Here is an 18,013-nt window from a genome sequence, read left to right on the forward strand (position 1 = left end):
TTGTTCATTGTATTATTCATTTGCTCAGCATCAGCTTTGGAATGTACTGCTATTTCTTGGCCAAACAAACATCACTTATATTGGTTTTAAATGACTTACAAGAAATTATCGACTCAAGTAAGAACATTTGAATTAAAAATATTTATTTATTTAATTCAAGAAAATTAGTTAATTGTGTTTAAAAAATTCCATCATCAGGATCGCACAGTCCTTATTTTAAGAGATATCAAGCTGTCGAAATGAAGATTTCAAAATTTACAAGACATTTTACAATTTTAATAACTGGCATGTGCTCAATAGTACTGCTGATGCCATTGTTCATTGCTTTCGTTTATCTGTTGAGTGGAGATCTTCGAGCCGATCGACTATTTTGGCCATTCAAAGTAACATTCCCCTTCGATCGAGATACGGTGTATGGATTTCTTACCGGTGTCTTCATACAAGCAATGGCCGGCTGGAAATTTTGTGCTGTATTTTGTGGAATAAACACATTTTACATAGGGGTGTGTTGGTATGTCGAAATATGCATAAATGACATACAAACATTTTTTGAAGACATAGAATCGCTGTTAATAACTTATGGTGATCATGACCTTTGGGAAAGCGATATTAAAAAATATGCTTTGAAAAGAATCTTATTGAAAGCAGTTAATTTTCACATAAAAATATTAAGGTAATGTTTATAAATTAAAAATGAATTAGACTTTAACACAAAATTCTTTACATTTTCACTTAGCTTCATCGAGAAATTTGCTAATTTAATGGACGGTGTGATCTTCTTGACATTCAGTATTGGTACAATTTGGTTATCCACATCATTAGCTCAATACATGGTAATTTGCTTCAAATTAAATCGATTTTTTATTTACTTTGATGTTTCGTCAGTCAATAAATATTTGAATTTTTAATATTTTTAACAAGAACCTAGATTTTAATCTATTTCAATCAACTGTCTCTAATATTTTGATCATCGTTTGGCTATTTGTGTACTGTTTCTATGGTCATTTGATCTCGTCGAAATGTGAACAAGTGGGTGAATTTGCTTATCATTCAAAATTCTATGAATATCCTTTGGCTTTGAGAATTTACCCATTTTTCATGATATCAAGATCGCAACGGCTATTTTTCATTACCGGCTATCGACTTACCAAGTGTTCCCTTCAAAATTACGCCCGAGTAAGTGTTTTTAACATTTTAAATCATTTATTTCAATTTTACTAATTTCAAAATTCATTTTTGACTAAATTTTATGCTCGGTCTATTTTGAAATTATTACGTAAATCACATTATATTAATATCAAAGCAAAAAGAAAATATATTTCGTTTATAACTTCACAATAACAGCTGCTCGCATTGAATCATTACAGTCAAACATGAAATAGAAAGCTCCGCTTTGAGAGACTCAAGTTTATGAAAATCATTTTTTTTTTAATTTCTTCAATTTCCTTTCATTTTTTATACGAACAGTTCATGAACACGGCCGTTTCGTTTTACATGCTATTCAGAAACCTGTCCAAATAAAAAAACAAACCCAAAGGATCAAGAAATCATTTTTTATTGATGGCATTTGACACACGCCTATATATAAATTTATGTGTCTGTAAATGTATTTCTGACAAATTGAATGCTTTCACTAATTTTTATCGTTTTGACGAAGTCAATAAACACAAAATATTTATGTACTATTTCAAGCACAGAAAGAAAAAAAAACTGCACACATTTCATCGCTTCTAAAGATGCAAGCTCAAACACAGCCGATTATATATGCATAAAATAGTAAAAGTGATTGTAATGTTTATTTTCTTATGGAATCATAACCGCTGAAATTATGAATGGTTTGAAGTATTTATCAAAACAGAAGTCTTTTCATTCGACAAGGAAAATATACAACGATTAAGGATTTATGATTTGAATTTTCAATTCAAAAGTGAATGAATATTTCATTTTTAATAAAGAAAAATAGAGCAGACACTTTATCAATAGTTAGAAAATTCACACTTTAAAATGATTTATAATAATATAATAGCTGACAATTTGATGAAACAGCACGATATTAACCCTCTAGTGTATAAATTATTGTCTAAAATATATAATAAAAAACAAATGATTTTATTTATGAATTAAAATATATTCAGCAGGGTCCAAGCTTTCATTTGCTGGTCATCTTGACAAGTGAATATAAAACGGTTGTTTAATTATAAACACAGATGTACGCGAAAACAATAATTTGACAAAACAAATTATCTCTCTTCGTTTATAGCAATTTTATAGCAGTTTATATAATGGAATCGATTGTTTTCCAATTTTGTCAACAGCATTTTTTGAGTAAACTATGCAATTTTTTGAATTTCGATTATTTTTTAAAGGAATTTTAAACCAAAATATTCAAAGAAAAATAGTTCTCATGTCGAAAAAAAAATTATTTCATTAGAGGGTTAGGGCTAGAGCAAAATTGCTGTCAACTCCAAAGTTTACTTACCATTCCCTTAAACAAATCATAATAGGCAATTTACTCACTTGAATACCATTTCTGTCGATGTATGAAACGCATTGATTTATTAAAAAGACATTTAAATTCAGTGAAATTTCGAATAAAAAGCGTCAATATTGTGGTAAATGCATTTGAAAAAATTATATTTTCATCATTTCAAGTGGAAAGTACTATAATAATTTTTTTTGTAACAAATTAAAATTTTTAATTTTTGAATCACTTACATTCTAATATAATATGACGTGTCTTTTTCAATAAGGCACTCGTTGTGATTATTTCAATAGAATTGGGTTTCATCAACTTAAGTTTAATGATATATTCATAACAAATGATAGACTAAAGAAGAAGAAGAAAAAATAATATGACTGAAAAACCTTTTCTTTATCTCGCTTCGATGATATCAATAAATAAATTTAAAAAAATTAAAAACGAAAAAATAAAACAAGACAATGGTGAAGCAATACATAGACTTGTGTTCATTTCAACTGTGATCAAGCATGAACCGATTTATATGAAGTATTCTAGAAAAAGTTTTTGCATATCAAAATGGAAAATGAAAGTACATAAATATCTCTCATTGTTTGTAGTTTCTTCAAATGACGTGATAATAATTGACATATAGTATGTTTCTTTTGTAAATCTAATGCTTTGTATTCATTCTTCAACGAAATGATCGTGATTCGCGTATTTTATTTTTGTTTTGCGAAATATGTTCGATGTGTAGGCACAATGGCACATTCTGTGAGGGAAAAATAGAAAAAAAGTTTTTTGCTTGGAATAAAATATTTGTTCAAAAAAGAAATGGAGCGGTCGAAAATCTCTTGATCACCTACATTCATACGATAGATTCTTAAGCAATATATGGTATATATCTAATTCGTTTAATAAAAATTTCACTCATTAGCGAAATATCGAATTGTTTTTTTGAAATCACAGCTTTGCTGTGACCATTTGACACATGATGGAGTCGAGGCATGATGATGAGGTTTCTATGTTTCTTTTTTCTCTTTCACATTAAAATGTACGGTGTTTTTTTTCTTCTTCTACGTTTTGAGCATTTGAAATTCGATCGGAAAATCAAACGGCATAATTGGCGGCAGCCACTTCAGCCATTGTGGCCAGCATTAAAAGACCCGAATTTCGATTTGTGGTGCTTTGTGAAAGATTGGTGAATGGTATCGATATCGGTACCGACACCGATGTCATTGGCATGAAATTTTGTGGTTCCAGTGCGGCTGAAAAACTTTGTACAAACGCGGTGACTTGTTGAACATCACGACGTGTAATGCTCTCTTTGCGTGCTTTTCGTTTTTGGCTACCGACTATTGCAAGCTGTGCTTTGGCCTCTTTAGATGTTTTCAATGCTGTCACTGTGTGTGCAGTATTTGTCGATGGTTTTGCTTTTGTTTTGGCAACCTTATGAACTTTACGATATCCATTGCCCGATGAACGTTTGTCATTGACTTTCTTCTTCTTTTTGGTATCTTGCTTTCGAACCAAATATTCATCGAGATTATGAGGACGCAGTGCGTTTATCTTCTGATCCAATTCAAATTCGGTAACATCGAATTTTCGACTTTCGTTCGGTGACAATGGATTTTCACTGCCAATCGATTTGTCAACGGCATCAGTCTCATTCTTTATGGCTGCAGTCGATGGCAAAATGATTGCACTGTGATTTGCATACAAATGATCGAATGTGTGATCATAATCGAATTTTTGGCCAGCCTGAGAACAGCTTATTGATTTCTTGAGCGAGTGCATATGATGAGCATGGGATTGTTCAGTTGGCGATGATGACAACGATGATGAGGCTGATGTTGTACGTGGTTTTGTTCGTTTGCCAATCACATTCAATTTTTGGGCATTCATGAATTCCATATAACGCTTTCCCTTGCATGCACGTGACGATTTTTTCGGCCCGAATACCGAATCATAACCATTTACATCATCGTCTGGTGAATCGAATTCGAAATTTTTCATTTCTGTACTGCTGCTGCTGTGGAACGATTTTCGTGGAATGTTGTTATTGGTCGTCGCATTTGAATCAAATGAATATTCATCTGAATTCTCGTACTCTTTCATTGTGGTTTGTAAAAATGAACGAGTCTCGCCCAACACACGATGCAACTCATCCTTTAAATCAGAAATATCGCCGTCTATTGCAGCAAAGGAGAATAAAATATTGTTTTTAATACGATTGAACGATAAAATGAATTTAAAATTGTTTTATCAATTACCCTTTTCAGCGTCACCATCACCAATTTTCATGTTGTTAGTGATGAATTTGTCGTCGTTATTGTTTGCACATTTTCCGTTTCCATTTTCATTTGATACCATTAAACTGCTTAAACCGCCCATTTGTGCTTCATCAGCCAGTTTGAATGTGGTAACCGTTGAGTTTTCATGTCGCTTTGGAATTTTTGCCGACAATATGTCACACTCGGAACCATTTTCATCCGAAAAACTGCTCTGACGATCATTGCTACACATTCGTTGGTAACCAGTACGAATTGGTGGTGCTGGTAATTTATACCATTTAAAATCCGGATTTGCATTGAAAAAAGCATCTTTGTACTAGGGACGAACGATTTTTTTAAATTTATTTTTTAAGAAATTGAAAAAAAGGTCATTCCCAAACACTTTTAAGCTACTCACTTCTTTGGCCAAATTGGTGTAACTGCTTTTCTCGGTTTCGTCCAAGTTAGCCCACCAATCTCCTAGAATCTTGGTAATTGCCCTGCACAAAATAAAAAATTGATAGAAAAAAGAAATATTTAGAAAAAAAACTCAACTCAAAACTGGATTTCCATAAACACATTGAAATAGTTCTCCAGCTTACCGATTTTCCAAGTTTGGGTATCGTTCGCGGACAATTGCCCGGTGTCGTTTGCAAAAAATCAGAAAAGCATTCATTGGTCGCCGCGCATGATGATCAGGCAATGGTTTTTCGTCGTTTTTATCAATCAACGTTGCAGCATGATCAATGCCATGCTTGAATGATCCGCTTGAATCAGAATCTTCAGTACTTGGGCTCAATCGTTCGTCATTTGTCATTTTATTTGCCGTATCCGGAGACCAATCATTACGCGTTGCAACCACCATTGAATCGCAATTAATATCACTTGGCCCCATTTTGCTTCCCAGTTCACTGAATTTTTTTGTTATGCGCTGCAAATGATCACTTTGCACCGAATTCAGATTCTTGTCATTTAAGTACTCGTTATTATTGAACTGAGCATACGACACCGAATAACTATCAACACCGTGGTTCGGACTGATACTGCTAATCATTTTACAAATGTCCAATTGTGTTTAAATTCACATTCGAATTGACCACAAAATTCACTATTATTATATGTCTGTGGTGTTTAGTCTCAACAACCGTCGTTCTATTGAATCAACTCAAAACGATCGCTCATTTTAGCGCTAGTATAGATTTTCCATGTGTATTTCCATCGATCGGTGGTGGTGAACTGAAAAAGAAAAAGAAAAATAAGAGATGAAGTCACTCAAAATGTATTTGTTTGTTTCATCAATTTAAAAGCGCATACAAGAGAATGATTCTTTGAATATAAATTATATCTCAATTAAAATGACCTGTCTATCAGTTTTGGTCATGAAATTTAAACTAGTAATTAAAAACCAGTTAATAAATTTAAAAAATCGAGAAAATATTTGACATTTTGTCAACGACAATCAAATCGGTTGAGATTTGCATTTGATTGCTACAATGACATTTCGATTGTCTGACGGTGATTGAATGAGCTTATGATATTGGATAATCAAATTGATTGGACTATTTGTCCAAATATTCTCAATTCGATTGAAATGGGCAAGAATTGAATTTGAACGGGTTATTTTGTTGTTAATTTTACTTCTTCTCAATAATTTCAATATTAAGCAAACTAAATGAATTTTACAAAATAAGCGCACAAATACATTTTCCTTAACCAGTTTTTACAGTTTGGCTTGCACATACACATACATGCAAAAACTCACTGCAAAATATGTTGACCAAACCAGACAAAATCGACATATGTTGTGTGCGTGTCTTTTTTTCTCTCTTCTTTCTGGCAATATATATATAACTTTGTGCAAGCTTCGAAAACTCACGTATTCAATTTGTTTTTAAATAAAAATTAATTTCATGGATTTTGGTGGGTGTGTGCGCTCGCATACATGCATTCAGCCAACTTATTTAATTTATGGACTTGTTTTGCGCGAAAAAGATACAGAAAAAACTCAATGCAGGTGGTAAACGTATTTGCTGCTCATGCCGTATGTCGTACGAATGACGACCGACGGCGGCTGCAACGATGATAACACTTTATTCTCTCTTTCTCTTTCTCTACGCTCGCTTCGAAAACAGACCGGATTATATTTAATGGCTGCTCATTTTTAACAAATCCATTTGAACGAGAGACGCAAACTAAACAAAGTATTTGTTTTTTTTAAAAAACGGCTGAAAATGAGCCAAAAGAGAGGAAATATATATATATAATATATTCCGTCAAATTCTTATGAAAATGTGAGAAATCAACGACCGCGTACATTCACAATTTGCATCTATTCAAGTTTGTTCAATGGTAGAAATTGCACACGAATAATGGCAAATTTGAGATTGGCCAGAAGTAGAAGTCACAGTGGTATTATAAACAACAACAGCAGCATTGTGTATGGGCGCGCGCTTGATTCGCGCATTGGCCATAAAATCGGCGACAACGATTGCGAATATAAATGAAGCGTAGACTAAAAATAGATTTTCTTCTTCTCTCTCTTCATATAAATATATACATTTTTTTTTCACTTTAAATTTATTATGAGTTGCATTTTAACTTTGTTGTCGATACGTATCCAATTCGGAACGCAATTACAATTTGTATGTTTTGCGAGTTTGCCTTGCTTCAAACTCGCGCACGAAATACACGAATTGAATATTACTTAAGCACTAAGCGCGCTTGTTTTTGATACTATTGGTTTTGTGTTGTGGTCTTTCGATCTGCCGAGTAATTAGCAGCCGTAATGCTTGTTTGTGCATACACAAGGTGTGAGATATTTACATTTCTATAATCGCTTTCCATAAGCATTAATGCATCAGTCACTTGGAGTATATGGATATCATGAAAAATGGATTGATTTACAGTATGTACGTCGATTTTTTTTATGTTGCAATGCACAGTGGCCAAGCGAGAAATAAAAAGTTATGCAGCGACACTGCCGCTTGTTCATTCAGCCGAAATGATAAATTTTTTGACATGTTTTTTCTCTCTGTTCTCTCTTTCTTCGTTTTCCCTCTGTGCTCATTTGGCAGTCACTTCGATACAGTTTTTCTCTCACTCCGGTGTTTACATATTTTCGTCATTTTCAACAAATTTATTGCCTTTTATCGGTCGCCATTCTTCTCGCTATTTATTTATAATCAACGTGTCACGGTGAATGTTATTGTGTGTGTGTGTGTGCATGTGCAAATATGAATGGATGAACATAAAAACGAAAATCGCTCTTAACCGAATCGGTTAAACCGATTGACATTTGTTTGAAATGAATTCTGGTTTGTTTTTCATGCAACGCGATTGAAACAAGAATGAAAGAAAAACAACAAATTAAACAAAAATAACAACGTATTTTCATGCATCTCCCACTCTTTCAGCTTCGCTATGGTCAGACCAACAACACTCTGAACGTATTATTTTTTTTTTTTGCATTATTGTTGCTTTTTTATTTTGCTTCGAAAAAGTTCTAAATATGTGTGCTTATTTTACGCGACAGTTTTTTTCTGCCACTTCTCTCGCTATTTCTCTCTGCTCATTTACATATTAATGAAGAAAAAAAACGACGAAATTCTTAAAATCATTTCTGTTTATTTTTTTCGCTTTCTTGCAAGCGATTGTAGTGCGTGCACAAAATGTTGTTGTTTACGTTATGCAAACCGATTGTTTTTTACGAGCATTGTTCTTTTTTGCCTTTTCGCTATTTTTATCCGTTTAAAGCCGTTGCGTTTTTTTTATCTTACATGTATTTTTGTGCTGTCTATATTTGAATGCATGATAAAAAGTAAAAAGAAATAGAAGAAAGAAAACATGCAAATTCGTAAATGCAAATTAATGATTTGGATCGATTGGTGAAAACAAAAGAAAACTGAATGAAAAGGTGTGAAAACAATACAATGAAATAATCATAATTGCCATGGTGATAAACATGATTAGCAGAGAAGCATATCAAGTTCTTTTTCACTTATCAAACAAACCATATTAACAACAATGTAACCGCATTCACAGCGAAAAAACGATAAACAAATTCTAAAAATACATTTTTCATTAGCAGCGAAAAATTTGCTTATCAACTCGAATTGAAAATATTATTGCAACGAATAAAAAGAAAATCTCGTGATAATAATAGGCTGCAAAAAGGCGCAAATTTGATAAGTGATAACTTTGGCAACAAACAAATTATTGTACATTCGACGACAATGCACACAAACACACACGCACCACAATACAATGTAGAATAAAAATGTCAAATAAAATATTTGCCATAGATAATTTGCCGTAGATTAAATATTGTTTTGCATTCAAATTGAATATATCTATAAGTATATATAATATACGTAATGCTTGTTACAAATATATTTTGTTAAGAGAATTGCGTTTCTGAACATTATAGAATAAACAACATACAAAGTGTGAAGAGAACGACTCATTAAATGGCATGCGATTGTGAATGTTACTCGGCGTGGTTGCTGTTGTCGTCGTAGTCGACGTCGTTTGACGATGAGCTCAAGAAGAAATCGCCTGTGAATGAGATAACTTATTCGAAATAAAAATAAACAAAATTTACGAAGAGAGAGAGAGAGACGGAGAGAGAGATGGAGAAAGAGGATGGCGTGGAAAGGGAGAGTAGATGAAGAGGCTTGCGTGAGCAATAACAACTTGAATTCGCTTGATGGGCTGGTATCGTTTTATGTGTGTATTTGTGCGTATTGGTTTGTCTGTGTGAAAGTGATTAAAAGGCGAAAATTCACAAAAAAGAAATACACAATGCATAAAATACATTTAGAATGAAAAAAAAACTACCAAACGATGATTCATGTGTGCGTACTTTTATTTACATTGGCCTTTTTTCTCTTTGCTCTCTCGACATCAGTGCGATTGGATATTTTTGTGTGGATAATTTTAGATGCAGAATTTTTTTTTTTCATCTCACTCACATCGTATTTTTTCTGAATATTGTAAATGATTGAAATGTTTATCACAAAGGAATGCAAATATTTTTTTCGAAAACGATTCGGATGTGGAAGCGATAATATGTTTTATTTTATTTTTTTCGTTGTCGTTGCAATTTGAACAAATCAATTGGATGTGAATTGAATTCACATCGGTCATGAAATTTGAGCATGTCACTTTTATCGAAATAAAAAAACAAACTCATTGCAAGCCAATCCATTGTTCGATTTTATTTGAATTTCGACCTAAAGCGGAGTCAATTTTGCATAATCGAAATCGGAAAATGCGATAAAAAAAAACATCCGACTATGAATAATGTGTTCCATTCATGAAGGCATAATAAAATGTCGAGTAAACAATTTTTATTTCTTTCTTTCAGCAATCGATTGTTATTGCTGATCCAATGAATAATGAACGCAAAGATGGTAGCGTTATCTGTTTCTCCCCCCTCCCCCTCTCTCTCTCTCGTGCAAAACTAGTAAAGTTGTACAACATAACGGTAAATAAAATGAATTGACAACAGTGTCAACAGTGTGTATCTATGAGAATGAACAAGAACGAGATGAGAGAGCGAAACGAAAAAAATGCTCACTTTCGATTTCATGTTAGACAAAAGCGATGGAATTTTTATGCCAAAATTCGGTTGGTCAGTGTATTTTTTTGTTTTTATATGTACCCGTTCTATTTAGCACACAATCTGTTTACAGTTTGGACGATTCTTTGGAATAATCGAAATGTTAAAATAAATAAATAGCCAAAATGGTGTAAACAAACACGATCGAAACCAGATACCGAAACGAAAATAAGAAAGAACAACGAAATAACAAACAACGGCCCCAATTGTGTGTATATTCCAAATGTAAGACTTCTCTTCTCATTCATACAAGAAAAACCTACATATATGCGCGTATAGGCATGAGATTTGTTTATTGTTTCTTCTCCAGCTCCATTTGGTTTGTTTATATAGTTGCTTGCGTTTTCATTCTAAGCGAATTTACATTCCGGTGCGCTCGGAGCGCTGACTGTCTGTAATTGCGTTCAACGTATAAAAATCATATAAAAACAAAGAAGAAGCAAAACAACAAGGAGAGGAATGAGTAATAATGATGGAACACACTGACACAGAAATGGGTAATTTTGTTGCGAGACGTTGCAACTATAGCCGACGGAACATAACATTTCGCAACGACAACAGCCGCAACAGCAGCAATGAAAAAAAAAATCATTTTATTTTTCAAGGTTACGGTCCTACGGAAAGTAAGCATAAAATTACACAAATTCCATCGAGAAATCTGTGTAACCATGGATGGTGTTTGGCCATTTTGCTAGTTTTTATTGGTGTGCCGTCGTCATTTTGGACTCGTCGGTATTTCTTCAGGCCTTAGGCATTTGGCTTTTGGGTTGAATGCCAAACGCCACCGTTTTTCTCCTATTGTTGATGTGTTTTTTGTCTGTTATTCACACTGTGTACTACGTGCCAATAAACATTTTTCGTGCTGTAATTTAAAGCCATGCTCTTTTTCTGTTCATTGCCTTCCACTGCGGACAAGTTTAATGTCAACTCAATTGTGCTAATAGTTTGCAAACAGACAATGATTATATCACAAATGATTCAATTGCCGACACAGCAAATGTGAATTGGGGGAAAATACGAACTGTGGGCACTTGTTTTTGTGAATTACATGGCACATTATAATAATGAGCTGTACTTGCAAGCAAAAAGAGATGATCGATGAATAATCATAAACTTAAAATAACGTGATATTGTACTTTTTTCCTTCCGCAATTCAATCAAATGTATGCAAAATGATATAACAAAAATCCGATTTGTTTTTCGTCTTGAATTGCACTTTATTTCGCAAATTTTTTTTTTTTGTTAATTTTGTCCTTGAATTTTCCGTTTTATTTTATTTTGGGTATTTCGGTTGGTATTCATTTTTGATTCTATGCACTTGTTTCCTACTTCATTATTTGATTCATTTTTGTGTTTACATACTTCAGAGTAGCGTTGATCTCGAAGGGCAATCGCACTTTGAACACTGCAGTTGTGCTGCTCTCTGACATTTGTAAGTTCAACCCTATGTAAAGACATTGCTTTCCTCTTCTTCTTCATTTGCAAGAAGCATATGCGTTATAGCAGCTTAACTTTGAGATACCAGGTAGCAGCATATCTGCGTGCTCGAAACCCAATACATTGCTTTAAATGGAGTGCGAGCAGAGCGTGGTTGATATCAATCAAATAAATTGAAAAAAAGCAAATACATATCATTTATTGCGATATTGCTTTTTATAACTTCATTTGTGATTACAGAGAACTTTATGCGAGCTAAAATTAAACCATAAAACCGAACACAAAGCACGATTGCGTAACTCAATCGTGTATCATTCAACTCTAGAAGTGCACAAGATAACAACAACATACACACACATACGATCACAAATAAAAAAAAATGCGAATAGGCAAATATTAAAATCGCAATTTTCATTGTTTTGATTATGAATTTGATTTGCTAATACGCGAGCCTCATATTCGTTTGCCTACGAATTCTAGTTAGCTATTGGTGTAAAATATCACCCGCACACATGCACACATTTGTCAACTCGCTGATTTTATTTGTATATAGTTTATGCTGACTTCGTAATATACATTTAGATTTCATTCAGTTTATTCACCGCTGTTCCGTTGATGTATAATACATGACCTTAGTCATTCATTTGCTTATTATGATTGGTTATTTAATAGCGGAACGCGTTTATACCGAAAAAATTCCACCTTCCCTAATGATGTGGCTGTCATTTGAAACTCCGAAAAAATAGTGTTTTTTTTTCTTCAAAATTAATTGAATTAAACGCGATGACGACAGTGCACATTTGTGCTGCAGTAAAACGAAAACAAATAAACGAAATGTTAGTGCATACACACGTAGCTGTGCGATTTCGCTGTGTGGATTCAACTACACGTGAATTTGTCTAAGTAAGTAAAATTCATAGATTCGGTGCTTGCGAACGCGCTACGCGAACGCCTGCAAATAGCGAAGGCATTTGAAAATGCTCAAACATGTGAGCGAGTGACTGTAGTTCAAACGCTATAATTCAGTTCATTGAACTAATCAATGGGTTTATCAGGCGAAGAAACAGCGAATGACACCACAAAATGCAACAAAGTAACGATATTAAAAAAGAATTGCTTTGCATTGAGCACACATAGTGGAACTGATTAACACGTTTACTTTTTCCCTCTCTCTTTTACTTATTAAAAATAGAATTTGCATTAGATTCGATTTTTACAATGATATTTTTTTGTTTTCTTTTAGCTTTTTTTCTTCGAAGCAATCAGAATGTGACAAATGCACTTGATTCGGTTTCCTTCGTAGAATAATATATCTTTTCTTTTTGTGATAACACCTCTTTGTGTGCGAAAGAGTTATAATGAACATCAGTGAGAATGTATTCAAGACAATGAACAAAATCGATTGAAAAGACAACGAAAATAAAATGACTGTAAGAAAACGCTAAGACATTACTGACATCAATCGTACAGGTGACTTGAATACACACATACTCTTTGTGGCAAACCGAATTCCATACACAATTTTTTTGTGGTTTTATTTCAAAATTATTTCATCGCGTTTTTTCCTCTTTTGAAACATATGTTTTGCTGTTTACGAAAATGCTGTGTACTTATATTGAATTGTATATCTCTGGTGCAGTGCACCCAACAATGAGGGTGTAATGGAATTAACAAAAGCATCACATACTGTTATAATCAAATAGAGTTTTTTCAGGTGTGCCGTTTATTTTTCTGGCTATTTTAAGTCGATTTTTTAATTTCAACATTTGAATCGATTTAAACACATGCTTTAGAAATGCATCGCAACAAATACGGTATTGCTTTGAATTTCATCAACAATCTGTAGATTTTGGTGCACAGCTTCACTTGAATGTTAATTGAATTTAATTAATTGTATAAGCTGCTTCGATTTGGTAAATATATGAACAGCTGTGAATTTTCCTTATTATATATTGTGTGCCAAAAGACTGGTGTGTGTGTGTGTGATGAAATAAAATCAGTTGAACATTCGACGATAAGTCGAGAAAGAAACTCAATTAAATAAGGTTATTAGAATAAGACGAGTAAAAAAAATGATGAAAACTTTCTCTGATTGAAATGAGGCCTGTTCTGAAATTCGGCCGATTTTTTTTGTTCCATTTTTTACGATCATTCTGTTTATAAAAATCTTAAAATAGAGATTACAAGGAAACGATTCAAAAAACCTCAAATACATGGGCCACTTCAGTTGAATTTTGTTTTCGATTTCAAAATTTAATGTCGATTTGGGTAGCGTTTACCAAAAAGAGTTCTGAATGATATACTTTTATTTATATAGATTTATGTGTTGAATTCTTGACGTTCACATTGAATCGTGCTACTGACATCGCTGAAGTGACTTTATTTCACGTTCGCAGCAAAGATGGCAACGTAAACATATCATTCGAATCAACGCATCGAAAAAACCTTGAACGGTGCAAAGAATCGAACAACAACAACAACAGCAGCAGCAGCAACAAAAAAAAAATAATGCAGAAATTTATTCGTCAACAACGAAAGCGAAGATAATAAATACACGAAGTGAATGCGATTTTTTTTGGCCTGTTATACATATAGAGAGAATATACCAGTCTATCCGTGAGACATGAAAGTCGTATGGGACATGATACGAAAATAAAATATATGTGTATGATATAGTATATTTCTTTTGGCTTTATCGTTTTGATGCCATTATCGAATGAAATAGTTGATAAATGCAAATCGATTACAACGCTGTATGTTTAATACGGTGGTGCGCTGGTCGAATGTGAAAATTAACACGAAATGCTTAAAACCAGTTTCGATTGTATCAATTGTTGTTTTTATTTTGTTTTCGCAAAAGACCATATGCATGGTGTGCATTTTGATTTACATAATTTTCTTATAAAAAAACTCAATTGCGTTTTGCAGTCTATCAACAAGGAATTATTGCCATAGATTAGATTATATAAAATGAAACGAAAAATCGAAAGCCAAAATTGACTTGACAACAACTGATCGATATGATTTTATATTCAAAGATTTGTGCAAAAAAAAAATGCAAAAACACGAATTGATAAAAACTCATTTGCAATGCAAAACATGTGAAAGAAAAATGTCGCTCGCGCTATGATTCCGTTATGATGCAAATCAATTTCACAAAAAGAAATGGTTGAAAATCAATTTCATATTTTCACTGTCATATGTGTTGTTCTTGTATCCGTCTTGCTTCAAGCTTGATGTAATACAACATTCTAAGTACTTATTTTCCATAATATTTGACAGTATGACAACTGAATCAAGGTCATCATCAATTTAATGGTCGCGACATACACCGAAACTCATCGTATTCAGAAAAACTCATGATTTTTAAAATTCCGTACCATAAATCATAAATATAATCATCCGAAATCATCCGAAATTCATAAAAACAATAAATAAAAAAATAGTTCGAAACATGAAAAATGCACTCACTCAAATTCCAAATAAATGTTTTGTTCACACAACAACGAAAAAAGAAAATTAATCGTAAAAAAAATATAAAGAAAGAAACAAACAAACTATCCAATTAATTTTGGTTAACTGTGTTGCACCGTAGCGTAAGTGAAACTGGCTCGTAACTTCAATTTTAGGGAAGCGAATTGTGTGTGAGAGAGCTATCGCATCGTATGCGGCTACGTACAACATGATATTCACAACGAGACACACCGATTGAAAGTAAAGCGATGTTGACGGTCGGAGCGTAAATGAATTTTCAAATGAGTGAGCAAACGAAACGAAACCCGATCCGAGTGAGATGGCAATAATAACATGCAAAAAATATACCGATCAACAGCGCCGCAGAAGAAGAATAAACGAAACGATTTTGTTTTGCTGTTGTTGACGAAACACGAAAAATTCGGAGTATAAAGACTACCACAATACTTGATCGCTTATACAACGAACGAGATATCGAATTAAACCTTCGAATGAAAAAAGTTGCCAGCAATTTTTGGAGTGAATTGATGAAAAGAAACACAACATTAACGAAAATGAATAATAAACGCATACACATGTATGATAAAAATCGGCGACAGTCTAGCCACACGAATGCAATCGAATAAAACCGATTGTGTCATAATCAAAAAGTGCGAACAGCACCAAAAACTAAATCGAATGTGTGCACAACGTTGACACCAGCCACCAACAATGAACGCGTCAGCGATGCGTTGCACTAATACAGTTGTTGGGCTTTTTTTTCGGCTATGGTTTGTTTCACTTTTGCCGATAAAACATCAACCACGAAATATGTGTTAGTCGTACATGTTTGGCGCAGCCGATGTGCGGAGCGGTTATGCGGCAAAACGAACGAATCAACGAATATTATTTTTTTTCTAGTATTTATTCCATGCTGTCACCGCAATTACTTTTTTTGTACATTCAAAATTTACAAAGATGGAAATATATGTTTATTTGTTATGGATGCACAATATGTCAGTGTCGAATACGTCGAACAAATTCTATCCGAAGCTTAACATCGTAATTTTTGTGTGTGTCTTTCCCCCAAAATAATAATAAAAGGAGTTCGGTCATCAATGATTTTAACTACAATAATATAGTGCGCAAAACGTCAAAAACCGTTACCGTTTCTCTCTTTTGAAAATGGAGTTCAGCATCTCACACGAATAGATTGGTATAGTATATTGGTTGATTGTGTCGATTATAAATTGACTCAGTTGAAATTTAAAAATTAAATTTTCATCGAAAACTGATCAAATCATATATTTAATTTTTTTTTGTTCAAATTGTTCATTATTTAGCAAACGATTCAGATTCGAATCGCTGCTATTGAGTCGAATTACAATCAGTGATCTATTTATTTTTAAAAGACAAAAGAAACCATTGTATACAAACTTACCTTCTAATTACTCAGGCTACTTGAATCAGCCTGAAATGAATCGATTAATATGACCACAATTTTAATTAACCTTTTTATAACATTTGCACTTGATTTCTGATATAAAACATCTGATTGCAGTTCGATCGATAAATTAATTGAATCAAAACTCACAAAGTCAATTAAAGTACTAAAGTTTACAATTTCGCCTTCTCTGAGCGAGCCAATACAAAATAAAAAACTACGAAATACATTCACGCGACAGCGAAGACTCAAATGGAAATGAACAAAATAAAAATGTTCATCAAAAATCACAAACCACTCTGTGGGCAAATCGAATCGCAAGAAAAAGCGTCAACAACAAACGTCTTACATACGACCGTATCACATATATACGCGTTGAATGAAATTGCACTGGTGTTGTCGCTCGTTTAATAGTATTCCTCGCCACAAACCAAAGATTTCAAAGTATGTGGTTTAAATTATAAAATTTATTCTCTCGATGGTTCTTTTTTTTTTGTAATACACAAACTAAATCAACATTTCTCCTAAATTGACTGTTTTCAAGAAGAAAAAAATGGTCAATTTAATGGATCAATTTTCACTAACATAAACTTCATTCAAATGATAAACATGCCAAAATTCTTTATGCGTATTATCATTTTGAAGGACAAATTATCACGAAAGAGAAAGAAAACAACTCACTCATACACACGAAAGCGCGATATCTCACGCACATTTTGGCAGAAACGTTTTGTAGTTTTCGTCCCGGTGTAGTTAATTTGCATTGGTGTGCGCTGTGCCAATGTTTGTAGACGTTTTGTTTTTATTTACTTTGTTCGCATGTGGTGGAATCGTCGTGCACCGCTTTTTATTTCATTTTGTTGTGCAACTGCCATACTTACCATTGTCACACTCATCGGCGAATGTGTATGAGCCGTACGGTGGACAGCTGATAGAACATACAACGTTATGCCGAACACACACGGCTCAAAATTTATTTATAGATTTTTAGAATTTGTTATTTTCATTTTGGCGGCGCATGTATTGGTGCGAATGCTTGACAAAGGTTATGGTTGATGCCGATTTTTTGATGTTTCGTTTCAAATCGCATTTTGTATACTATAAATTCTATTATTATGCAAAATGTATCGGCGGTTAGTCATTCATTCTCTCTAATAAGAGACATTTTCTCTCAATTTCTTTTGAATTCAACCTTTTTTTTTTGATATCTTTCGTTTATCAATGGTTACAAATCATTGAGAATCGATTTTTTTGTATTAAAGAAAACTGAACTCTTTTTAAATTAAACATTTTGTTTGTGGAAATATATAAAGTCTTCCAAACCGTTC

At 33.2% G+C, this 18,013-nt stretch overlaps 1 protein-coding gene across 4 annotated transcripts; it reads right to left on the reverse strand.

Annotated features, from left to right (window-relative positions):
* Positions 1-3,529: 3,529 nt before the first annotated feature.
* LOC116342953 lies at positions 3,530-16,925 on the reverse strand. Of its 4 annotated transcripts, none has more exons than XM_031770787.1 (6): positions 16,683-16,925; positions 9,172-9,285; positions 5,334-5,967; positions 5,150-5,231; positions 4,732-5,068; positions 3,530-4,650 (listed from the first exon to the last, which is right to left on the reverse strand). In XM_031770787.1, exons 3-6 carry the CDS (start codon positions 5,783-5,785, stop codon positions 3,569-3,571), a joined length of 1,953 nt encoding a protein of 650 aa, XP_031626647.1. In that variant the 5' UTR covers positions 5,786-5,967; positions 9,172-9,285; positions 16,683-16,925; the 3' UTR covers positions 3,530-3,568. The 4 variants fall into 4 exon arrangements, with proteins under 4 accessions (XP_031626647.1, XP_031626648.1, XP_031626644.1 ...); XM_031770788.1 differs by lacking the exon at positions 9,172-9,285 and having other exon boundaries at positions 16,683-16,712; positions 16,836-16,901; XM_031770784.1 differs by lacking the exon at positions 9,172-9,285.
* Positions 16,926-18,013: the final 1,088 nt, after the last annotated feature.

This window comes from Contarinia nasturtii, unplaced genomic scaffold (assembly GCF_009176525.2).
Source record: "Contarinia nasturtii isolate CC-2019 unplaced genomic scaffold, AAFC_CNas_1.1 Cnas_scaffold_928, whole genome shotgun sequence".
Classification (NCBI taxonomy): Eukaryota; Metazoa; Arthropoda; class Insecta; order Diptera; family Cecidomyiidae; genus Contarinia; species Contarinia nasturtii.